General features: G+C 37.1%; 1 protein-coding gene across 2 annotated transcripts in view; it reads right to left on the bottom strand.

The window, feature by feature from the left end:
• Positions 1–26,517, bottom strand: part of ADK (adenosine kinase) — a 657,653-nt gene that overhangs the window by 576,837 nt on the left and 54,299 nt on the right. For both annotated transcript variants that reach the window (XM_066349840.1, XM_066349841.1), the window contains exon 3: positions 19,223–19,276. In XM_066349840.1, the coding sequence (XP_066205937.1) occupies positions 19,223–19,276 (54 nt within the window). The remainder of the gene's footprint in view (positions 1–19,222; positions 19,277–26,517) is intronic.

Raw genomic sequence — 26,517 nt, 5'->3', positions numbered from 1 at the left:
ATCACCTAAGGAAAGTAACTTTGCAACAACCAACATAACTTTCTGTCTAGTACAGCTTCCTTGTTTCTTCTATCCCTTCTGCCTGTAACAGCCTTTCACTCTGTACAGGTCTCAGAGCTCCTTTCTATCTGTTGGATTAGACACGGCCTAATTCATAAATTGTTGAATAAAACCAATATGACCTTTAAAATGTACGCAGTTGAATTTTGTTTTTTAAGAGGTCAAAGTTTTCCAGATAAATAAAGATTCAAATCTTGAAAAGGATTTGGAAGGTAAGAGGTGACCAACAAGGAGGGGAGCTTTAGAAGGAACAGTGTGTACAGATACAAGGACAAACGGATATGATCAATGAACTGCAAACACCATATTTTTCGCTCCATATGACACACCTGACCGTAAGACACACCTAGGGTTTTAAGGAGGAAAATAAGAAAAAAAAATATTCTGAACCAAATGATGTGTTAAAATATTTAGTAAAAAATACCATATTTTTCACTCCATAAGACACACGGGCATTTTCCCCTCCACTTTTGGGGGGGGGGTGTCTTATGGAATGAAAAATATGGTAGATGCCAAAACTAGAAAGTAAAAATCAAAATAATTTCTTTGGGCTTCATTCTGCAAACAAAGAGAGGCATTAAAACATTTTAAACCTAGCAGAAATGGAATCAGATTTTCAGTTTAGAAAAATTCTAATAGGACAAATGTAAATAATGTGCATATTTGAGTGTCTACATACATGGAAACTAGTTAGATAATTCACATGAATTACTTTACATTAACAATACAAAAGCTAATAGTGACAAGAGCCAAAAAGTTACAACTGATTTAAGAGTACTCTTAATTCAATCATACATTGTGACCTTGAACAAATATGTTAAGTTTCTATTCCCCTATTCTTCATAGGAGGAAAAATTACTACTACTTCAAGTAGGTCATAACAATAAAGGATAGAATACTTAAACACTAGGTAATTCTATTTCACATGCGCTTTCTTGACTAGTGTTCAAAACAAAAGCCATGGTCAAAAAATAAAGAACAAATCTACTTCTTTAGAAAGAAGCATAGCAATTCAAAATTCAAAATGGCTCCATAATGCATATACTGAGAAAATGAACACAATTTAGTAAAACAGAAAGAACAATGGATTATAAAAAGATCTGAGTAAAGGTCTTTTCCTTGCCAATTATGATTTCTATGCTTCAACTTATTCATTAGTAAAGTTAAAAGAACGCTACTAAATGTTTTCTAGAGCTGAAAATATTCAGAAACCTGAGGGATATTTTCATTAGTGCTATGAGAAAAGAAAGGCATAAATTAAGCATTAAATAATACCTTATATATAACTTTTTTAGATAGGAAATATAATCATTCATTTGAAGCTGATAAAACACAATTTTTTTTTCTGTATTTTTCTGAAGTTGGAAATGGGGAGGCAGTCAGACTCCCGCATGCGTCCGACTGGGATCCACCCGGCATGCCCACCAGGGGGTGTTACTCTCTGCCCATCTGGGGTGTTGCTCTGTTGCAACCAAGGGCCATTCTAGCGCCTGAGGCAGAGGCCATGGAGCCATCCTCAGCGCCCAGGCCAACCCTGCTCCAATAGAGCCTTGGCTGCGGGAGGGGAAGAGAGAGACAGAGAGGAAGGAGAGGGGAAGGGGTGGAGAAGCAGATGTGCGCTTCTCCTGTGTGCCCTGGCCGGGAATCGAACCTGGGACTCCTGCACGCCAGGCTGACACTCTACCACTGAGCCAACCGGCCAGGGCAAAACACAATTTTTATCACCAAGAATTCTGCACATAAAATGTCCATAAGCCTGATCAGGCGGTGGCGCAGTGGATAGAAAGTCAGACTGGGACACGGAGGAACCAGGTTCAAGACCCTGTGGTTGCCAGCTTGAGCGCAGGCTCACCAGCTTGAGCCCAAAGTCGCTGGCTCAAGCAAGGGGTCACTTGATCTGCTGTAGCCTCCCCCACCCCCCTTCAAGGCACATATGAGAAAGCAATCAATGAACAACTAGGATGCCGCAACAAAGAGTTGATGCTTCTCATCTCTCTCCCTTCCTGTCTGTCCCTATCTGTCCCTCTCTTTGACTCTCTGTCTCTGTCACAAAAAAAAAAAAAAAAAAAAAGTCCATAAGCAGAAGGCCTTAGAACCATAACTGACCCCACATCTTCAAATCAGAAAAAAAGTTTTAAATAAAATTCCTACAGTTTAACATTAACCTGTATGTTAGGTCATTCCTGAAATAAAACATGTATAATGGCTTTATTTACTCTGCTTTACAAAGTGTGTGCTTACTGATGTGCTTGAAGACCCTGGGGTTCTCACTCTTCCAGATCACAGAGGGTTCCCATTTGTAGCCTGCAGCATAGCCCTCAAGCAAGACTGCTATCCTGTCCTTAAAAGCCTTGTAACCTGGCATTGACTTGTCTTTCTTAAGGATAAAAGTATTTTGATGCATCTATTTCCAGAATATGGAGGTTTCATCCACACTAAATATTTGCTCTGGCAAGTAATTTTCCTTCACAATCAGCTTATCTACAGTTTCCAAAAATTTTTTCATTTGCCTTCACAATATTCACAGACACACCACTGTCATGTTATGTAATGAACAGGAACTCTTGAATTGTTTAAACTACTCAAAGCTAAAGGTAAATTCAACACTGTAGTCAGATCCAGCCTTTTCTTTCAATGTGGCAAACTTCTGCCTTGGCTGTAACCATCCTGGAGCTGAAAGGAATACGCTTCTGTGTCTGGTCTTCAGTTCAGATCATTAGAAGTCTCTCCATGTCTGATATAGACCTTTTGTGTTAGTCTCATTGCATTCAATAAAGCAGTTATTTAACAGCTTCCATCACTTTGTTCTTGAAGATTATAGTAATGGTGGAATGGGAGATGCTTGACTGGCAAGCAAAAATGATCGTGAATTTTCCACTTTCATAGTCCTTAATCACTTTTGATTCCATTTCCAGGTCAATCACTCAATATAGCCATTAGCAGTGAATTCTGTACACTTAGGGGCCATAATGACATAATAACAGAAGATGAAATCAAGCACCCCAAAAAATTATGCAATCAAGAGATGCCATAAATACATCATGCTCTTTTATAGCAAACTTTTCTGTAAGTTGAAACAATATACTCTAAAACCATGATAAAAAATATAGTAAATACTATACTATAAACCAGTAACATAGTTGTTTACTATCATTAGCAAGAATTATGTACTATGCATAATTGTATATGCTATCCCTTTATATGACTGACAGGATAGTGGGTTTTTTCACACCAGCATTATCACAAACACACAAGTAATACACCGTGCTATGTTAAGATGGTTACGATATTACGAGGTGATAGAAAATTTTCAGCTCCAGGCCCTGGCCGGTTGGCTCAGCGGTAGAGCGTTGGCCTGGCGTGCGGGGAACCCAGGTTCGATTCCCGGCCAGGGCACATAGGAGAAGCGCCCATTTGCTTCTCCACCCCCCCCCCTCCTTCCTCTCTGTCTCTCTCTTCCCCTCCCGCAGCCAAGGCTCCATTGGAGCAAAGATGGCCCGGGCGCTGGGGATGGCTCCTTGGCCTCTGCCCCAGGCGCTAGAGTGGCTCTGGTCACAGCAGAGCGACGCCCCGGAGGGGCAGATCATCGCCCCCTGGTGGGCAGAGCTTCACCCCTGGTGGGCGTGCCGGGTGGATCCCGGTCAGGCGCATGCGGGAGTCTGTCTGACTGTCTCTCCCTGTTTCCAGCTTCAGAAAAATACAAAAAAAAAAAAAAAAATTCAGCTCCATTATAATCTTATCAGACCGTCTTCATATATGCAGTCCATCATTGATGGAAACCTCATTGTCATTATGCTGAGCGTGACTGTACTATAATGATGCTTTCAAGAGGCAGTAGAAACATGGCCAGCTTCCTCATTGTTATTCCCTAAAAATATGCAGCATTTCTTCTCATATAATAAAGCAGTATCCAAAGCAGCAGTTTATACTACATACTACTTTTCTGAATGTATTTTTCTACCTTCCCTGGTTTACAGACAGTAAATAATTTTATTTTTAAAGGTGCCCTGCTGTGTTGCTGAGGATAAAATCAAAGAAGAGGCTAAAAATTATATCAAGACAAAAGAAAGCAGTATTTCCCATGAGGTAAACTTGAAATCTGAAGAATCTCCCATGCTTTAAAAAATATTCACTCAAGTCCACATATTTTTATATCTTAGCTACTGTCAGTGAATTGGTTTATATTTTTAATTTAAAATTTTTTTAATTTTCTTCACCCTGGCTAGTGGCTCAGTGTAGATCATCAGCCTGGCCTATGGACATCTCGGATTCAATGTCCAGTGAGGGTACACAAGAGAAGCTACCTTCTGCTTCTCTTCCCCTCTCTCTCCCCCTTCTCTCCCTGTTTCTCTCCTGCAGCCAGTGGCTTAATTGGTTCAAGAGTCAGACCCCAGCACTAAGGATGGCTCAGTTGGTCCAAATGTCACCATCAGGCACTAAAAATAGCTCAGTTGATTTGAGCATCAGCCCTAGAAGGGGTTGCCAGATGAATCTCAGTCAGGCTCTTGTGGGAGTCCATCTCACTATCTTCCCTCCTCTAAGTTAAAAGTTTTGGGGTTTTTAAAAATTTTCTTCAGTGAACATAGTAACAAGGAATAAAGATTATAACAGAAGATAGTTTTTTTTTAAATTTTATTTTATTTTATTTATTTATTCATTTTTTTAGAGAGGAGAGGGAGAGACAGAGAGAGAGAGAGAGGAAAGACAGAGAGAGAAGGGGGGAGGAGCTGGAAGTATCAACTCCCATATGTGCCTTGACCAGGCAAGCCCAGGGTTTCGAACTGGCGACCTCAGCATTTCCAGGTTGACGCTTTAACCACTGCGCAACCACAGGTCAGGCAACAGAAGATAGTTTTAGGAAATCTCTCACTGAGGCAGTTTGTAGGTATGGCCCTTGTTGCTGTGTTCCCAGGGAAATCTAACAGACCATTTATTTTAAATATTGTTAAGTATTGCACTGTTAGTACTTAAACTAATCGCCATTTCCCTTTTCCACTGGAACTCCAAATTTTCTTCATTATTAAAAGGCCTTGTACATTAGCCCATGGAATGATGCATGATTAGAATAAACCAAATCATGAAAATCCTATTATTTTCTTTGCCAGTCATTGGTTTAGGAATGGAAGTATGATACAATGGGAGTCAATGATAAATCAAGGAAATATCTGCTGGGGTAATTCTTGGACAGTTCTTCTTGCTCTTAAAAAGAAGACCACAAGATTTTCCTGTTAGTCTTTAGATATTACCAACTATATCAGACATCTAAGAACAGCCACTTTAACCACAAGGAGTATCAGCCTAAAAGACACTGGGAATAGTAAACAGAAAGACATAAAGACTCAGTGCTCCCTGATGATGTTCCTGAAGCACTGAATTAAACTACCTATAACTTTGTATTTATTGTGTTAAATAATACAAGTTCCATTTATAGATTACATCATTTTGTTTTGGGTGTCTGTTACTTACAAACAAAGGCATCATAATACTAGTATTATATAAAACCTCCTGACTTTAGAAAGAACTAGTTCTGAAAAAGTTTATGCCCTCGTCTATTACATATTTTAAAAGAAAAAAATTGTAATTAAAGAAACCTAATTGGCATAAAAAAAATTCTCCCAGATCAGAACTAAGAAGGAAGTCACAGACATTATTCCAAATTTATCAACAACACTAGATAACTACTAAAATTAGAGGCACTTATAAACAGTCAACCCAAATATTGGAGAAAAAAACAAAGTTTGTTGCTCTCTACTAAGAACACTTGAGTTGGTAATATTAAATGAATAGTGAAAAAGGCATCAAATTATATCTCTGGACTCTAGCTGATTTTTTTAAAGGAATCTTCTGTGAAATTCGATTACATTCATGAAGAGATAACTTAAATGTTAAAAAAAATGACTGACCGTACAATTTCACTTATAAGTGAAATATAAAAAGCAACATCAATGAACAAATAGAAAGAGACTCAGAAATTATTTTGAAATTATTTGACTTAAAAAAATAATGCAAGAATTGTACAAATAACCCTATTTGCTCTTCACCTGCATTTATTTAACAGTAACATTATAACATAATTTGACTGATCTCTCTCATTATATATAAAAACTATTTATTATTAGAGTTAGTTATTACTGAACCATTTGACTATGTTGCAGACATCATCACACCTTACCCCCAAATACCTGTCTTCCTAAAAACAGAACCATGACCACAGTCTCATTTATTAATTCAGGATATTTAACATTTCTATAATACTATTACCTAACCTATAGTCCATATTCAATTTTGCCAGCAATGTCCTTCATAATACCTACCTTCCCTCTTAGGATATCATCCAGGATCAGGCATTACATTTATTGTTAGTTTCTTTGGTTTCTCTTAATCTGGAAAAGTTACTGCCTTTGTATTTCACAACAGTGACTCTTTAAAGAGTACGTGCCAACATTTCATTGAATTTGGATTCATCTGATATTTCCCTCACAATCAGATTCATGCTTCTTTTTCAGAGCTTGTTTGGAGGGTCGAGCAGGGGAGCACAGCTACTCGCATACCCTTGACCAAAGAACAATATTCTCCTCTATCGGGGAAGGTCATCGTCTTCGACTGAGCATGCACAGCTTCAGGAGGGACGCACGTGGAGCAGTGAGGAAGGAAGGGGACACCCTCCTACCCACACAGATCAGGCAAATCAACCCTGGCAATCAATGGAGTGACAGCTGTCACAGCCAGATCACCCTCAAATCCCATGCTTCTTTTTTGGAGGAATACTACACACATGATATTATGTCCTCAGCGTATCACATTGGAAAGCACATGATGTCAACTTGTGTTTGAGACAATTTTAAGTGGTAAACATTTCTTATTTTTATAGCTTTATGTAGGGAATCACCTGTCTAATCTTGGACCATCATAACTTGGATTGGGGAACTTTAGTTAAAAAGCCCTGAGTGTGAATGGTGATGTGAATGTGATTCCCTGCTACGAACACAAGGAAATGGGTTTCTTGGTGTTTGCCTCCAAGAAACAAACACCAAGAAACTGTGGGAGTGATCATTTTGCAAACACAAAGAAATGCATGTGAACAGACTTTAGGAAAGCTTAGAGGTTTATAGATTGCCCTTCCCTTTGTGCTTGATAATTACTGTATAGCCAGAGAAAAAGAATGTACTGACTGAAACTAGCCCTTCTTCCACATCAGCAAGAAGTCCATTAGTCATCTGTTCCCCTATCACCTGATCTCCCTCTCCTGCTCTCCTGCTACCTTTGTTCTTGTAAAAAAGTTTCTGTCTCTGATCAATAAAAGCTCTGTGTGAAGGGGACTCAGGAGGTTAGTCCTGCTTGACTGTCTCTCCCTCTTCTCTTGATAAAACTTTGTGTCTTGAGCAGGTTTTCCATGTGACACTGATAATTCCCAGCAGGCTGGAGGACTACGGCTTTATATTTAAATAACTGTTTAAAACTCATTATTAATAAGATAAGGCTAATTTTTAAGTTAAGAGGAAGAAAAATTGAAATAAATAATATAGGAAGTATTAACATTGGAAAGCACTACTATACCAGTGACACATAGGTTAAACCAAATTCAAAATGACATGGCTTTAAGTAGCCAATAGCAGTGTAAAGGAAGTCCATTCCAGATTTCTTCCAAGACTAATGGAATATGAAGTATCCTTAAAGATTGTGAAAAGGTAGCTAATAAAAGGTAAAAACTGCAAGAACCCCCAACAAAATATTTATGCATCAATATAAACATTTTACTGATATAGGTAAACAATAGTACTATTTCAAGAGTATAATATTTGTTTTAAAGATAACAAAGAATGGATTTGTTATGTTAATAAAACTGGTTCAATCCTCTTCTTTCAAACAATTCTCTGATATTCTAATTCAGTCAAGGTCAACAAATATAAAAGGAATAAGAATCATCCTTGAATTTTTTTGTGTCACCATAATTCATGCTAGTGCTTATGTAACTATATCATACCTTAACAGAATAATAAATGTTTGGCATTAACAAAGGTTTTAAAGATAATTATCCTACAAAATTGATTAAAAGCCTATTCATGCACAATCCTAACAATGACCTTTGATCCTACTTAGAAGCGAGTGTAAATTTTTATAAATTTAAAGAACATAAAAACTTCCATTCTTGCCTGACCTGTAGTGGCGCAGTGGATAAAGCGTCAACCTGGAAACACTGAGGTTGCTGGTTCAAAACCCTGGGCTTGCCTGGTCAAGGCACATATGGGAGTCGATGCTTCCTGCTCCTCCCCCCTTCTCTCTCTCTCTGTCTCCTCTAAAATAAATAAAAAATAAAAATAATTTAAAAATAAAAAAAAATAAAAAATAAAAAAAAAAAAAAACTTCCATTCTTGCCCTGGCCAGGTAGCTCAGTTGGCTGAAACATCAACCTGATATACCAAGGTTGTGGGTTCAATCTGGGTCAGAGCACATACTAGAATCAACCAGTGAATGCATAAACAAGTGCAACCACACTCTCTTTTCTTTCCTCTTTTTCGAAAATCAATTAAAAAATTTTAAAAAAAAGGCAACCTTCCATTCTTGCCTATTTCATTATTATGTTATTTACATAGTCCCTAGTTTTATGGTTGACACCAGTTTGGCATGATTCTAAATTCCATCTTGGAAGCCAATCACATTTCCTCTGCCCTCATTCTAGTAGGGAAAACATTCTTGAAGAACTAATTATACGATTTAATATTTAAATATAAAACAGATTGAGAAAAAAAAACTGTAAAAGAAGTATCCATCTACATTTCCACAAAGGAGTATTGGTGGTAGAATTTGGTAACAAAGAATTTTCCTTGCGAAAGCATAAATTTATGTAAATTGTATATGTGAAGCATATTTTCTGCATTTCTTGAAATATTGAGAAAATACTTCTTTTGCTCTACCATGCAGAAATTTTTTGTCTCTTTCCAGAAAATATAAAATCCTTGAATGAATATTTTCCCACCCAATTCAACATTCTTTTTAACTCTAGGGGAAAAAGAATAATTGCAAATATGATATATAGATTCCAGTTAAACTACAAAACATGTTTTTTTCCCAAATTTTCCATCAGGTTTTTTCTACCTCCTGTAGTCTTACCCAACAAAGACTTACCAACCTAGAAATCAAAATTCTCTTTGGCCTTCCAAACAAAGCATTAAAGTAATAGGAATGTTTGAGGAAGGTAGTTTAATTTCATATGCTATTAAAATTAGTATATATAAAGTGAGATAGTTTTATGAAGGTAATATTTTCACAAGAAAAACACTTGAAAGTGATTAAGATATAAAGTAAAATTGAAAAGAAAAATTTAAAATCTATTGTAGGCCCTGGCCAGCTGGCTCAGGAGATAGTGTCAGCCCAGCATATGGACATCCTGGGTTCAATTTCCAGTCAGGACACACAAGGGAAGCAACTATCTTCTCTCCCCGTCCCATTCCCCTTTCTCTTCCTCTTCCCCTCCTGTAGCCAGTGGCTTGACTGGTCCAAGTATTGGACCCTCGCTAAGGATAGCTCCGTTGATCAAAGTATCTGCCTAAGGCAGTAAAAATAGCTCAGTTGATTCAAGCACTGGCCACAGACAGGGTTTCCAGGTAGATTCTAGTCGAGGTGCTTGCAGGAGTCTGTTTCATTATATCCCCTCCTATCACTTAAAAAAAAATCTTGAAATAATGTTTCAACCACTTTGCAAAATAATTGAAAATATCAAGTTGCAATCTCAATGAAGTTCTACAGAGGGAGCTAGCACCACAGAGAATAAATTCAAGAAAAGACCTAGTCTCCTAGTCTGCTGGAAATAAATACTGGATTTCTATACATCAACATGACCTGAGATTATCCTCTAAGATTTTACCTTAGCCATCAAAACCACAGTATTACCTACAAACTATGGCATATTGTCTAGTAAACCATATTAAGACACAAAATGTAATATCCATCATAAATACCCTTAAACACTTTGTAAAGTAGGTACCATTCCTCCAAAAATGTAAAAAAATATTCTTTTTCCTAAGTCACTGAACATGGCAAAGTAGAAAGCAATACAAAGGATTTGAAATCAAATCACAGCCTATCCTTTTCTACTATAAGACAAGTTAGAGTTTCTCCAAGCCTCAGTATTCTATAAAATAGGAGCAATTATATCTACCTCAAAAGGTTGCTGTGAAAATTAAATCAGAGCATAAAACTAATTAAAATAATGCTCTTTTCCTGTTCTTTCAGTGTTATTTAATTGTTTAATACTTTCCAAAAAAAAGTCAATAATTATATTCAATAGAGAAAGTGTTTTTAAGAATTAGATTAGTTACTAAGAGATACTAAAAATTTTCCATAACTCCCAAATCCATACCATTCCCCAAAAGTCTAGATCAATCCTTAAGGGTATAGACAGTGCTGGCATAACCTTACTTTATTTTTCAGGTAGATATCCGTCATAGCTTCATTCTCAAAATATTCCTGTTAGTTTTAGTCCAAAAAGAAAAAGAACTCAACATTCCAGAAGTTTCTGTTCTCTCCATTCCATGTTGACTCCACTCAATGTTCACTCCATAGTTATCACATAGTGAAATAGTGTCCAGTAAACTGCTTATAGCAAGGGATTGGTGAACTACATGTGGACGTTAAGGTTCTGAATAGAATTCCAGCAACCATCTTACCCTTCCCCATCCCCCACAAAAATCAAAGAGGTAGAGAGAGAAGAACCTTTTAACAGTTACCTTTTAAAAAAATAAAATAAAATGAGAGCAAGGTAGGCAGAGACAGACTCCCACATGTGCTCCGACCTGGATCCACCCAGCAAGCTCCCTATAGAGCGATCTGGGGGCTTGCTCCACTCCTCAAAAACCATCTGGGTGTTGCTCCACTCCTCAGCAACTGAGCTATTTTTAGCGCCTGAGGAGGAGGTGATGGAGCCATCCTCAGCCCCAGGGGCCAACTCACTCGAACAATCAAGCCTGGTTGTGGGAAAGGAAGAGGGAGAAAAGGAGGGGGAGAAGCAGATGATTGCTTCTTCTGTGTGCCCTGACCAGGAATTGAACCCCAGACATCCACACGCTGGGCAACGCTCTACCACTGAGCAAACCGGCCAGAGCCCTTTCTCTTTTTTTTTTTATAAGAAATTTATGCTAGAAACTCAGAAACCGTACCATAGGGATTACTGACTAACTAAAAGAGAAGTAGCTAACTAAAGAAACAATTTGCTAAATGGTAACAATAAAATAGCAAAACACTAATGTAAACCTACAATGATATCTGAAAGCCAGCTTCTCCAAGAGCAGAAGCCAGTTCGAGAGGATTTTATAAACATCATCATACTCACAAAAACCTATATCACAACTAGCTTTAGATGATTCTTCATAGTTCAAAACGTTTTCATATATATCATTTCATCTAATCCTTAACCAATAAACTAAAATAGAATTATTACCATTTTACAAATAAGGATATTAAATTCAGAAGATTAAGTGATTAACCAAAGTGATATGCTTTGATACTGTGTTAACTAGAACTACATTTTCCAGAATTTCTTTCCCTATATGGTTTCAGGTTAGGAGTAACCACAGGAGAAATCTGTATACAATTCGAGAGTTGAAAGTAAATCAGCTGCCATTCACTCCAAAGGTAGTTATTGGTTAGACAGACAGAAAGGTATGAGCAATTTGTCCTTACTTGTTATCCCACTCTACCTCCAGCTCACCTTCCCAGACTATCACCAGATGGTCACTGAAAACCCACAGAGGTAGTAGTTGCAAAGGGCCAACAACCCATCAACCTCCTTCACAGTTCCTCTTGCAGCTAACTGGACATGCCTAGCTGCTTAAGAGCTCCAATTCATTAACCTACATCAGAAGTGGTTAGTGACTTTTCTCTGATCCTTTTTGAACCTTTACTTCCTCAGTTTTTCCCACAATTGAATGAGGTTTCATTCCTATAATAAATACCTTGTTTCATAATACTTACAGTGAAATTGAATTCTAACAGATACACCAAGGTTACAGTCTGCGCCAGAACTCATACATAAACAGTTTCTTCTAATGCTAAATACAAGGCACCACACATCTCTTCAAAAGCAGAAGATGGCAGTTTAAGTTTAAATCCTTTAAGGGTTTAAGATTTATCACTAGTGACAAACTTTTTTCATTCATCTATCATACATATATGAATATAAGACCTAACTGAACCCTAAAATTATCTTTTGCAATGAGTTCTCCTTTATGACAGGGTTAACAATTCTCCTTTAAACAATAAATATTTAAGCAAACTTCTCAGAAGATTTATAGTATAATCCAGGTAATACAGATAAGAGAAAAACTATTAAATTTAAAATAGAATTTTAAAATAAAAGGACAGTCAAAAGTTCACCAAAAAGGATGAACTCTGGTTACTTGAGAACATTGGTGTAATATGTGTAAGAGCCTGAGATTAATTCAATCTATGCCAGTTTTGGATTCTCATAGAAGTCATCTAATGGTATTAGTAAAAAAGGAGCAAAGAAATCTAAAACAAATTTAGTTCCTACTCCTGCAGGCACAGCCTCATAAGCAAAAATGATAAATATTATAATAAAAAGCATTTTAAAGATTAATTTTAAAAACAATATAGTTAATGGCTACCTTATAAAGACCATACTATACATCAAAATCAATAAAAAATGTTTCTCATGTAAAAGGCATTGTGGCTTAGGATGAAATTTCCAATGAAAGCATCATACATACATGGACTCAAACAACTTAGATCAAAAAGGATTGTTGAGTTCTAGAGAAAAGGGTTCTAGTAGTGACAAAGATAGCAATGATCAAGATTCTGAACACTCAAAAAATGAAGGTAAAAAAGAAAAAAGTACTTTAAAATTATTCCATATAATATGTGGTTGAAAAATATATAAAGCAACTAAATTATGAGTATAAATCTTATTTATTTCATATACATCTCCAAAAGCTTTTAGAATCAAGTTGTCCAAAAAGCTTTGTATTATATCTTTTCCCTGGAAGAATGGAAAGTATCTTCTCTTTGGAAGTCAGGCATACATAGTATGTGATGGCTCTCTTCAATGTACTCACTGGTGGCTCTAGGTCTCAGGAAGTTTCTGAAACCGTAATACAATACTATAAAATATATCAGTCATTAAGTCTTCATATAGTTACTGAGTTCATTTTAATCAGTTACTGAACCTTGCAATGAGTATTAATCCCTTTTTAAAAAAATCACTGAATATTTAGGGATCTGCTTTGCTATAACAGAAAAAGCCCTAAAATGAGAATCGGGACACTGGAATTCTGGCCCAGCATTTGTCATTAACATGTAATATGTACAAGTCACTTTATCACTGTGAATTTCACCCAATTTCATTATAAACTACAGACATGAGTTCTACAGTTCATTTTTAGATTCAAAGTCCTATAATTTAAAACATAAGAAAAAGGTGGCCTTTGAGAAAAAGACCATAAAAATGTTTACAATGTTTAAAATACTGTACCTTATTTATGAATACTGAAAAATAACCATTTAAATCTTGTTGGTCCTAGATGTTATTTCAATTTTGCCTTTCCACTTGCCACACTTTTTTCCCCTCTTTTGCATTAAGCAAATAAATTCTGCCCTGAACAAAATCTATTAATTTTACAGGCAATTTGAAGACAGTCTTGAGTTTTTCAAAGAACTGCTAAGTAACATCTTTATTATATGTGGCTTAAGTGTCTGTCGCCGATAGCTTATTGGTTGCTTGCGTAACTGTACCTAGCCAATGGGGTGAAGTTGCCATGGCATTCAAATAGCCCCGCCTTCTGGCATGCCACCTCACAAATTGAGGTTAAAGATTGGAGCAATTATTATGCTATTAAGAAATCTTAACACCAGAAGGGGTCTTTGCAATGGTACAAGACTAGAGGTTCTCCAATTGAAAAATAATGTCATAATAGCTAAGTCTTTGACTGGCTCCTCTAAAGGTGAAATACATGTCATTCCAAGAATTGATTTGGCTCCATCTCAAACAGGGCTGCCGTTTCAATTGAGACGTAGACAATTTCCTGTAAAACTTGCCTTTGCTATGACCATCAATAAGTTTCAGGGCCAAACGCTTAAGCGTGTTGACATTTTTTACCTGAGCCTGCATTTGGACACGGTCAACTTTATGTTGCCTGTTCAAGAGTTCGTGAAAGAATGGACGTAAAATTAAAAATAATTGATGGTCCTCTGCAAGGTGAGCTTAAAAATGATGGAAAGATCTACACAATAAATGTTGTGTACAAAGAGATCTTTGACATGTGAATTAACATTTTATTATTTAAATCACCTTTATTTATTGAGCTAGCGGTGGCTCTTAAGAAATGTACCGCCAGTGGTTTCCTTCATTGCACTCTACTTTAAGCAATTAAGCAAGTAGAAGGGAGAAATCCCATGGGGCAGTAAGCAAAAGGGCGTCCTCGCCGCCTGCCCTGGGTAATTCAGTTTGAATTAGCAGACACCTTTGCACAAATCATTTTAATTACAATTTATAATATCTAGAACAGCGGTCATTTCGTATGACCGCCGGGCTTTCTAGTTAGTTATACTAGATATAAGAGCATATCAGATGTTTCTGATTGTCTCAACTGCTCTTAACATATTCTTTAACATGCCACTTAAATACTTATAAATCTCCCTGCTAGTTTACAAATTGAGCACTGTTCTCTAAAAAGTACCTTTTTTACACTGAACAGAGCTCAAAGTCTAACAGTTTCCTTTCCAATACTTTGGCTTCACATCCCTTGAATAACTAATTTATTTTCTCCTATTTCATCATAATTATAATTGACAAAAAAAACTTTAAATAAAATTATTACAAGATAATAATTTAAAACTGAAAGGGGTAATTCTGAAAAAATAATTTTTGACATAAAAAAGGAGTCATTTAGGAAACTTCATTCAACATCAGAAGGGAAAAATATTCTTATCTAGAATAGCATACATTGCTTAAAAAAATTCACTTTATCTTGGCAGCTATCTTAAAAAGTCAAGTAAATAAATGTGAATCTTTTAAAGAGGCTTTCCCCATACCTTATATCAGGGGTCCCCAAACTACGGCCCGCGGGCCACATGCGGCCCCCTGATGCCATTTATCCAGCCCCCGCTGCACTTCTGGAAGGGTACCTCTTTCATTGGTGGTCAGTGAGAGGAGCATAGTTCCCACTGAAATATTGGTCAGTTTGTTGATTTAAATTTACTTTTTCTTTATTTTAAATATTGTATTTGTTCCCGTTTTGTTTTTTTACTTTAAAATAAGATACGTGCAGTGTGCATAGGAATTTGTTCATAGTTTTTTTTATAATCCGGCCCTCTAACGGTCTGAGGGACAGTGAACTGGCCCCCTATGTAAAAAGTTTGGGGACCCCTGCCTTATATAGTTCAGCAAACTGAAAAAAATCCTCAGATATCAAGTTATTTCTGCGTGGGTTAAGAGGCATGGATACTTTCGAATTTATTTATATTGCCTTTGGTATTCGTGCCTAACTCTAGCCAACTTTTAACTTTCCTTATCTTAATCTTTATTCAAGGCAATACACAATTTAGATATTCACAAAATGAACAAATATGTATAAAAACAAAATGATTCCATAACTGTAGATATGTCCTAGAAGAACACCCAAATATGAAATAATATTAAATTGGAGAGTTAGTCTCCATTAATAAATGAAGTCAGTATCTTTTCTTTAAACAGTGCCTAGCACAGTAACTGGTAAGTGGGTAAAAAATATTTATTGGCCTGACCTGTGGTGGCGCAGTGGATAAAGCATCGACCTGGAAATGCTGAGGTCGCTGGTTCAAAACCCTGGGCTTGCCTAGTCAAGGCACATATGGGAGTTGATGCTTCCAGCTCCTCCCCCCTGTCTCTCTCTCTCTCTCTCTCTCTCTCTCTGTCTCTCTCTCTCCCCCTCTCTCTCTCTTCTCTAAAAATGAATAAATAAAAAATATATATTTATTGAATGAAATAGTGATGTTTTTCTAATTTATTTTAAATCATGCCATTTACAAAACTAAAACTCAGACTGAAAAAATCTAGAGAAGACTAATGAGGCCCTGGCTGGTTGGCTCAGTGGATAGATAGAGCATCGGCCCAGCATAAGGATATCCTGGGTTGGATACCTGGTCAGGACACACAAGAGAAGCAACCATTGGCTTCTCTCTCCCTCCCTCTCTCCTTCCTCTCCCTCTTCCTCTCCCACAGCCAATGGTTCGATTGGTGGGCATCGAGGATAGCTCAGTTGGTCTGAGCACCAGTCTCAGGCACTAAAAATAGCTCAATTGATATAAGCATCAGTGGCAGACTGGGTTGCCAGGTGGATTCTGGTCAAGGCATCTCCTCTTATCTCACTTAAAAAAAGAGAGAAGAAAAAAAAGGCTAATGAAACCATTTCACTACTGAACCAAGTATACAACAAAGTATAAATTACATCGTTTTGGATCAATCACACCACAAATTTAATCATTTGGCTTTCTCTATTTAAAATCATCCCCAAGAATCTTCAGTATGAAGAATATTTGAAAACAGAAACCTGAGAAAAAACATCTGCTTAAAGAGACAACTGTTGCCTACCCAGGTGGTGGTACAGTGGATAGAGTGTCAGATTGGTATGCAGAGGACCCAGGTTCGAGACCCCGAGGTCACCAGCTTGAGTGCAGGCTCATCTGGTTTGAGCAAGGCTCACCAGCCTGAGCCCAAGGTCGCTGGCTTGAGCAAGGGGTCACTCACTCTGCTGTAGCCCCCCAGTCAAGGCACATATGAGAAAGCAATCAATGAGAAACTAAGGTGCTGCAATGAAGAATTGATGCTTCTCATCTTTGTCCCTGTCTGTCCTTCTCTCTGTCTCTGTTTAAAAAAAAAAAAGACTAAAAAAAAACATCTGTCACTGCCGTTGCTGACCAATCTTTCCTGTTTTGTTGAACATTGATCTTCCCCACACAAATAACAAGTATGTTTGTAAAGCAAGAGTGACTGAGAGTATGTGGAATCTGAATCATCAAATTTTAGGAGCTAAGGATATTTTTTTTTTGCTAAGAATATTTTTAATGAAAATACAATTAGTATTTACCATATAAAGTATTATAAAAATAATTGATATTGTATTGAGTACAATAAGAGTTACTGTACTCAAATTGGTACACACAGAATTAAGGTGCATTTTCAAAAAGCAAGCTAATGTGATGATGGTACTTCATTTTTACAATATCATGATGAATCAAGACTGTTTAACATTAGAATTAAGAAGCAATAATGTCTTATGAAAATAAAGTATGAAATTATTAACTGGATAATTAAAGTTCTTATATCTACATATTATGGTATTTTTAAAAAGCTTGGTATTGAGCACAAAGAGATCTTGGCTATTTTAATTGTAAGTACACAAGTGAGATTATTTATGGGCAAATTTCATGAAGGGCTGGTACTGCAGTGACATATTCAGTTGAGGGTTTTCTTTCATGTATAAGTAAAAAACTACAAGGCAGAGAGCCAGCAGACTCAGAACAAAAATAATCAACTAATGTCAATTCAATAAAGTAACAATACTAGCAAGTATAAGAACCTTGCAATGTAAGCACTAGTTATTAAAAAGGAAAACTTCATATCATACTAAAAATATTTTTCAACCTTTAGATGTACATTATATTTGCTCATTTAGTTCACCATTATGACTATAAAGTTGAAAAAATTCATATTGTAATAGGTAAGTATATTAAATTAACACTTTAAATTTAGTAAATTTAGTATTTCTTTCACTAAGTCCTTTTTTCAGGGTATAGAAATATAAATTCCAGATTAACAAAATTCATAAGCTTTAAATTTCACACCATTCTGAGTAACCTGATGAAATCTCATCCTGTCCAGACCCATCCCAGCCAGGATGTGAATCATCTTTTGACCCAATGTATCCAAATTGTTTCGCTACCTGCCTGTTGGTCACTTAGCAGCCCTCTCACAGTACTTGTATTCAAGCCTGGGTCTTTCATCTCATGTCATCTCATCACATAGGCATTGTATCATCTCACATCATCATCATTAGACGGGTGGGTACAGTACAATAAGATACTAAGAGAGAGAGCACATTCACTTAACTTTTACTATAGCATATTGTCATAATTGTTCTATTAGTTGTTAACTTCTTATTGTGTCTACTTTATATAGTAAACTTTATTATAGGGGGGAGTGTGTGTGTGTGTGTGTGTGTGTGTGTGTGTGTGTAAAAAATATAGTATATACAGCATTTGGTATATCTGTGATTTCAGGCATCCACTCGGGGTCTAGTAATGTGTGCCCCACAGAAAAGGTGGGACTACAGTAATGTCAAGTGTGGTTCAACCTAAAGGTGTAGTTAGCCTCAAATTCCTCAAATTCTTAATTCTATAGTGTTATTTGACATTAGGTACTTGCATAATAATTAAGATTATCAGAACTTTCTTATGACACAATGGAAAAAAAGTACAGTAGCTAGAAAATTGAAACATACAAACTTCTTTTAGCTTCCCTCTTTAGACAATCTTATGATAATGAAAAGGTTAAGGTGAGATGAATTTAAAGAACTCCCAAATAAAAAATTTTTAATTAAAAACTTCACAGTTCCTGTGAGGTAGTAATCTTCTAAATACTATTGTAGGGCAGAAAAACAGCAATGGAGATATCCCAAAATCATATATATAGTTATTTTATATGAAAGAACCCTAAGAACATTAAAACTCTAAATAAAAGCCAAATTTTACTCACATTTCAAACTTTTGAAAGTGTTTTACCTTATGTGAAACAATAAGGCACTTTTTTCATGAGGCAACAGAAGAAACAAAATTATAATTCTCTATCTTAAGCATAAAATTAGAGAAGTCAACTAAGTAAGAGCCAAAAATTAACAGTGTCAATTTAATATTTTATCTGAGGGAAAAATTAAATGATATATTCCCCAATTAAGGAATTCAATACTACATATTTTAATATTTTAATATGTATATAGCAACAATTATTTCCTGTTAACCTTATATAGTATAAATATCCTAATCCTACTAGGATTAAGGTCATTGTGTTAATTATCTCTTTATATTTCATATAATTTTAAAAATCAGATTATTTATATTCATCTACTCCATAGACAGGGTGAACTATGTACAATCTCAGGTTTAATGCACTTACAGTTCCTTGTGCTTGTCTTCAGCCAAGATTTGGTCATTTGCTTTAAGAGAATACCTGTAAAACAAAACAAAGATATACTGGTCATAAGAACATTCGAGTATGTTTGACTCAGACATCTGACTGTAGTATCAACAGTTGAGAAATATCAAACAAGCCTTACCACACTGCTTAAGATCTCTGTCTTAATCTGTAAAATATAAAAAATACCCAGTTCTTTGCTGTTCTATTAGTCACTTCTACACATACCACCCTAAGAATTAAAGAGATCAACTTGACCATGCTTTGACAACATAAGATATTTCAATATTAGTCTGGAGTGAATCATCTGTAATGTTACCTATCTAGCAGGTCAAAGTTCAAGAAACTACTACAATGTTAAATACTGGAGTTCATAAAAAATATGCAGTTATTCATAAATTAAACACACAGTACACACCTACTGTGTACCAGACTATGTACTAGGTAGTGTGACATGAGAAAAAATAAGTTCTGAAGCTCCTGACTGAACCACTTACTCGCTTAATGACAATAGGCAATTATCTTGTCTCTTTTAAGTGTCTATAAATTAGAGGTTGCTATAAATATTAGAACAGGGATCTTTCAAATTACTGAAGGTAACAGAATTTCTAAGGAGTACACTGCTAAAATAGGGGAGAGAAAGAAAAGAAAACACAGTGGACTGCAATTCCCAGGTCTTCAATTTCCATTTGTGTTCAATTTCCTAAAATTTCAATTTAGTTCAATTTCCATGTGTGTCCTTTCCTAAAACTATCTACCTGGCAATAGATCAGAGGTCCAACTGGAGTAGCCGTGCAGATTCTTTCTTGCCTCCCCTTACTCATGTGCCTTTGCCCGTTTTATAAAAACAATAGCATATCTATCACCCATCCTGAATAGAACTGTACTGCACTGCCTAGCGCAGGGGTCCCCAAACTGCGGCCCCCTGAGGCCATTTATCCACCCCGGCCGCACTTCCGGAAGGGGCACCTCTTTCATTGGTGGTCAGTGAGAGGAGTATAGTTCCTATTGAAATACTGGTCAGTTTGTTCATTTAAATTTACTTGTTCTTCATTTTAAATATTGTATTTGTTCCCGTTTTGTTTTTTTCTTTAAAATAAGATATGTGCAGTGTGCATAGAGATTTGTTCATAGTTTTTTTTATAGTCCGGCCCTCCAACAGTCTGAGGGACAGTGAACTGGCCCCCTGTGTAAAAAGTTTGGGGGCCCCTGGCCTACCATGTAAAAATCTCTGAAGTACTAAACAAGAAATTATTTATATAATGTCACAAAGCCTTATTTAATACCACAAACTGACTACAGGATTTCCTGTTTTATAAATTATTTCTATAAAGAATGAACACAGAAATTATAAATGGGGAAGTATGATAGGATGTTCTATGTGCAGATACACAATGGAATGGGGCAGAAGTTGACTGCAATTTTCTTTTTACAAGTTTATGTCTTTCATCTCATGTTCATCATCAAAAAGTGTATTACAAAAGTAAGAGGTAAGACAACTTCCCAAAAGAAACAAAAAAGACAGTGTCACTTCTTCCAGGAAACAAACTTAAACAAGGCTTCTTGTCCTTCCTTTTATCTACCAAGGATTAAATATCAAAAGATGGTTGTCAAAGAAACAAGAATCAAGTCATTTATTTGAATTGAAAAATGAGGCCAGACCTTTTCTATCATGAAAATAAATCTGATTGATTTGACAATAAAGAACAGTTTTGACAATAAGATTCCAAGGCCAATGGCCTTAATTTGAATGAATGGCTTTGACTAAAACATATTTAAAGTACTTAATAAAAACATTTATTTTTTTTAAAAATCCTTTTGACAAAGGCATATTGAACTTAACAATATTTAACTTTTACCATCACCTCCTTAAATGTTAAGGTAAACATAAAATAAACCTATAAGAAAAACACTAATAGGTATAATTGCTAGTTATTTAAGAACCCTTAATAAAGACTTGTTTGGTATACTTCCCAGAACAGCATGTCTCTAATGACTCTAATAAATGCCCGAGTAGGTGGTTTCTAATTATTTGCTTTCAACAAAATTGATGTGGACCTAATCAAATCACTAGTTGAAAGATAAATAAAAATAATTTTTGATGATATAGTTCAAATAATTTAGTGACAAAGTTGAAACAAAAATCTGTCCATTACCATCCAATTAATTGTGAACTTTCTCCTCAGCACTTATACCTCTAAATGAAAAAAAGGGAAATCAAATGATGCTGAACATTGTCTTATTGCAGCAATATGTATTATTTATCCACAAGAGGTTGAACTAAAAACAAAGATGAGTGCCTGACCAGGCGGTGGTGCAGTGGATAGAGCATCAGACTGGGATGCGGAGGATCCAGGTTGGAAAACCCCGAGGTCGCTGGCATGAGCGCGGGCTCACCAGTGTGAGCGCGGGGTTGATGGCTTGAGCGTGGGATCATAGACATGACCCCATGGTTGCTGGCTTGAAGCCCAACGTCGCTAGCTTGAGCAAGGGGCCTCTTGCTTGCTCTGCTATAACCCTCTAGTCAAGGCACATACGAGAAAGCAATCAATGAACAACTAAGATGCCGCAACTAAGAATTGGTGCTTATCTATCTCCTTCCTGTCTGTCTTGTTCCTGTCTGTTCCTCTCTCTGACTCTCTGTCTCTGTCAAAAAACAAACAAAAATAAACAATAACAAAGATTAGCTTCACCCATGTCATCAAAAGAAGCATTTCCAATAACTTCATTTTCTTCGGTTTCAAAACTATTTGACAGCACTTTAACACAATTATGTTGTTGTACTAACTACATGCCAATTATAATTTAACAACTATAAGATATTATTAAAATTCAATTTACGTACATTTTATTGAAGAGAAACATAATAGGGTGATGAATATGCATGAAAGGCTTTAATGCATAAAATATAATCCTTTCATAACATATTGCATGGAAAATATAATTCCTGCATAAAAATACATTACACAAGGATAAAATGTGGTAGAAAAAAGAGTAAGAAAAAAGTAACAGAATTAAATTGAAAAAAAGAATATAAAATTTTTAAATGTTAAAAAAGAGCCTGACCAGGTGGTGGTGCAGTCGATAGACTGTCAGCTTGTGATGCTGAGGACCCAGGTTAGAAACCCCAAGGTCATGAGCTTGAGTGCAGACTCATCTAGCTTGAGCATGGACTCAGCAGTTTGAGCTCTGGTTGCTGGCTTGAGTGTGGGATCATAGGCATGACCCCATGGTGGCTGGCTTGAACCCAAAGGTCACTGGCATGAAGTACAAGGTCACCGGCTTGAGCCCAAGATCTCTGGCTTGGCTGGAGCACCCCAGTCAAGGCACATATAAGAAAGTAATCAGTGAACAACTAAGGGGCTACAACTATGAGTTGATGCTTCTCATCTCTTTACCTTCCTGTCTGTCTGTCCTTGTCAGTCCCTCTGTCCCTCTTTCTCACAGTCAAACTCTCAAAATAAATAAATAAATGCTACTTTAAAAAAAAAAAGAGCTTGTTCAAGGAGAATGATCAAGATTGCAGCAGAGTCAGGTGGGAGCTACACTCCCTCCCAGGACCGAACTGGAATTACAACTAATTAAAGATCAACCATCCTGAATAATCAATTGAAGATTAGCTGAAAAGGAGTCTTATAGCCAAGGATTCCCAGAAGAAGCCACCTCAAAACTGGAAAAAAGGGCAGAGACATGGCAAAGGCTGGCTCTAGTGCTATAGGAGGTGGCCAAAATTTGGGAGAAATATCTTAACTGCAGGGCAAGGGTAGGAGGTCTCCCTAAGAAGCACGGGGTCCCAACCCCAATCTGGGCTTCCCACCCCAGAGTATCAGAGCCTAGAAGAGGCACCCATATAATATTTGGCTATAAAAAGCAGTGGGGTTTCTGTTTGCCAATAAGAGACAGCTAGAGACATAGGTCCCCCTCTTAAAGGGCCAACACACAAAACTTAGTTGGCAGTGACTCACCTTGGACTCTGGCGGAGGGAGGGCAGAACTGACTAGAGTCATGAGAGGAGAGTCTAAGGTTTGTGGCTCTGGAGAGAAAAAGGGAGACAGCCACCCACCAGGATCTCAATGCTGAGTCATTTTCCAATACAGCAGAAGCCATTTTTCTTGGGTAGAGAATTCCACTCCATGTGGCAACAACTTAAACTATATAGGTAGGTACATTCCTTATCGAGGTAGCACCCGCACGTGGTATTTTGTGGGAGAGCCACACTCAAGGGGCCAAAGGTTGGCAAACTGCAGCTCGCAAGCCACATGCGGCTCTTTGGCCCCTTGAGTATTTAGCAAAGGCCAGTTTAGGAGTACCCTAATTAAGCTAAAAACAATGTACCTACCTATATAGTTTTAAGTTTAAAAAATTTGGCTCTCAAAAGAAATTTCAATTGTTGTACTGCTGATATTTCACTCTGTTGACTAATGAGTTTGCTGACCACTGGCCTAGGCGAAAGCAATTTCCCGCCATCTGGACACCCTGTACCACTACCCTGCAGAACTTATTAAGCCCTGCTGAGGAATCAGCTGCTTTGGCCAGGGTATAGTGTTCTGGACAGACTCAGAAAGTATCAGTGATTCAGCCGTCTGGTTTTGGGGCAGGAACCATTCCACCAAACTTCCTGTGAACCTGACTGGTGCTTCCCCCAACAGGAGGTGGACAGAATCATCCTCCCAGTTTCCAGCCCACTTAACCTCCAGATTCCAGAAGCCCCACCTACCCAACTCCTAGTGGTTCCAACCTGCTGAAGTCAGGGCAGAATCCAGGTCAACCCAGTGTAGCCCTCAGTTGGGGGGCCATACCCACCACTTCCTGAACTCTGACTGGAACCTTCCCTTCATGAGATATCCACTAGCCCCATCCTCCCAGTGCCGCCAGAGGCTTCTTCAGTAACTAAGTGTAACAGGCAGCTGGCAGGTAGAGGCAGCTGAAGGCAGGTCTAGAGGTGCTTTGGGTATTTGCTGACCTGCTCCCAGGACCAGTGCTGATAAAAGCCAGCCTTGGTGCCCAGTTTGGTCATTCCTGCACACACCCAAGCCCGGCAGAGGCAGCCACAAACTACAAATCACTTACAATTCCAAAGACATTGCCAACAAATTCATTAGTCAACAGAGCCAAATATCAACAGTACAACGATTGAAATTTCTTTTGAGAGCCAAATTTTTAAAACTTAAACTATATAGGTAGGTACATTGTTATTAACCTAATTAAGGTACTCCTAAGCTGACCAAAGAGCCTTACTTAAGAGGCCAAGGAGCCGCATATGGCTTGCGAGCCGCAGTTTGCCGACCACTGTACTAGGTCAGTAGTAGTATAATAAAGTTTGGGCCTTTTATAAGAGACTGAAACATTATTTATTCAAATGTGTTTTTCCCTGGAGATTCGTATAACATAGATTCATCCCTGAAGGTCCTTAAAGAGATTATGAAGTTCAGAAACAGCCCATTTGTAAGTGAAATGCTCTACCCAGTGTCACACAGGTAGTTAATGCCAAGCTAGAACTTGCTACACAGCAGGGTGAAAATAAGTTACTCCATAAATACTTACAATTACGATTGCCTTCATAAAATTAAACAAAATTCCTAGAAATCTACAAACATTACCACATAGTCCAAAGAATCCTAATAGTGGCCTGCAAATTTTTATAGAGTTAGCAGAATCAATCAAGTAGACAGTGAGCAAAAGGGTAAGATTTCAAATGATTTGAGAGAGAGAGAGAGAGAGAGAGAGAGAAGGGCAGTGAGAGTGGGAGAGAGGGAGACAGAGAGAAGAAGGAAGAGAGAATAAGAAGGGAGAGAGAGAGGGGACGGGAAAGAGAGAGAGAAACATCTATTTGTTGGTTCACTTATTTATGCATTCATTGACTGACTCTTGTATGTGCCCTAACTGGGGATTGAAGCTGCAACCTTGGTATATCTGGATGATGCTGTAAGCAACTGACACGTTTTGTTTTTACTGTCTGAAATTAGAATTTATTATCTCACATTACCTTCAGAAATAAGGAAACTTAGGCTCGAGGCAATTACATTTTTAACAATAATATAAGAAAGGCATTAAGACTTATTGCATACCCTTTCAAATTATATGCAAATGGAATCATGTAGTATAAATTCTTAATTTTAGTATGGCTAATTCATCATGGATTCTTTGAATTTATTCAGATAACATTTGTTAATAAAAGTATACAAATTTCAGATGTACAATTCTACAACACATCATCTATATATTGCATTGTGTTTACCACCCCAAGTCAAGTCTCATTCTATCACCATCCATCCTCCCTCAACCATTCTCAACCTCCCCCCACTCCCCTGCCAAATGACATGTTTAATTGGCTCTTGAATTAAAAAATAAAGGTTAGGTCTCAGGCCAGGTAGCTCAGCTGGTGGAGTGTCATCCTGATATGCCAAGGTTACAGTTTCAATCCCAGTCAGGACACAGTATAGTCGGAACAACAGATCAATGTTCCTCTGTTTCTTTCTCTCTCTTTCTCTCTCTCTCTCTTCTTCCCTCCCTTTCATAAATAACTAAACAAATAAATAAATGTTAAAACATACTAGAAAGAAAAAAGAAAGGCCAGAAGTGTTAATCATCATAAAAATGTTTCTTACTAAAGCTGGAATTTAAGAGACTTATAAAGAAACAAATCAAGAGTAAATCACAGGGTTAGAATGAAAATGATAGCAAAATTACAAGGATTATAAAAATAATATTTTAAATTCTCATTAGAAAGCTACATGAGGTTTAAAACTCTAGAAGAAAGCTGAAGGAAAAAGAACTAAACTAGATTTAAACCTAAAGAAATAGAATTATACTCTTTGTACTCTTAAATTCTTCTTGCCTTATACTTTTATTTTTAAGTTGATAATTACTATAAATGACTACTCACATATTTTCATTAAAGACATTTTTAAAATTTTGATAAGTGTGATATGTCACTGCTTGACTCTTGGGATAATCAAGAGAATTGGTTTACTTTATACGATGCTTCCCATTTCTTTTTTTTTTTTCTTTTCCAAGTGCGGGGGGGGGGGGGAGAGAAGCAGGCTTCCGCATGTGCACCAACCAGGATCCACCCAGCAAACCCTATCTGAGGCGATGCTCTACCCATCTAGGGCCCTTCCAAACTAAGCTATTTTTAGCAGCTGAGGTGGAGGTTCCACAAAGCCATCCTCAGCACCCAGCCAATGCAGTCGAACAAACTGAGCCATGGCTGTGAAAGGGAAAGAGAGAGAGAGAGAGAGAGAGAGAGAGAAGAGGGAGGCGGAGAGGTGGAGAAG

Source organism: Saccopteryx leptura, chromosome 9, assembly GCF_036850995.1.
Source record: "Saccopteryx leptura isolate mSacLep1 chromosome 9, mSacLep1_pri_phased_curated, whole genome shotgun sequence".
NCBI lineage: Eukaryota > Metazoa > Chordata > Mammalia > Chiroptera > Emballonuridae > Saccopteryx > Saccopteryx leptura.
The sequence above is the reverse complement of the archived record's forward strand: the minus strand, read 5'-3'. Positions and strand labels throughout refer to the sequence as shown.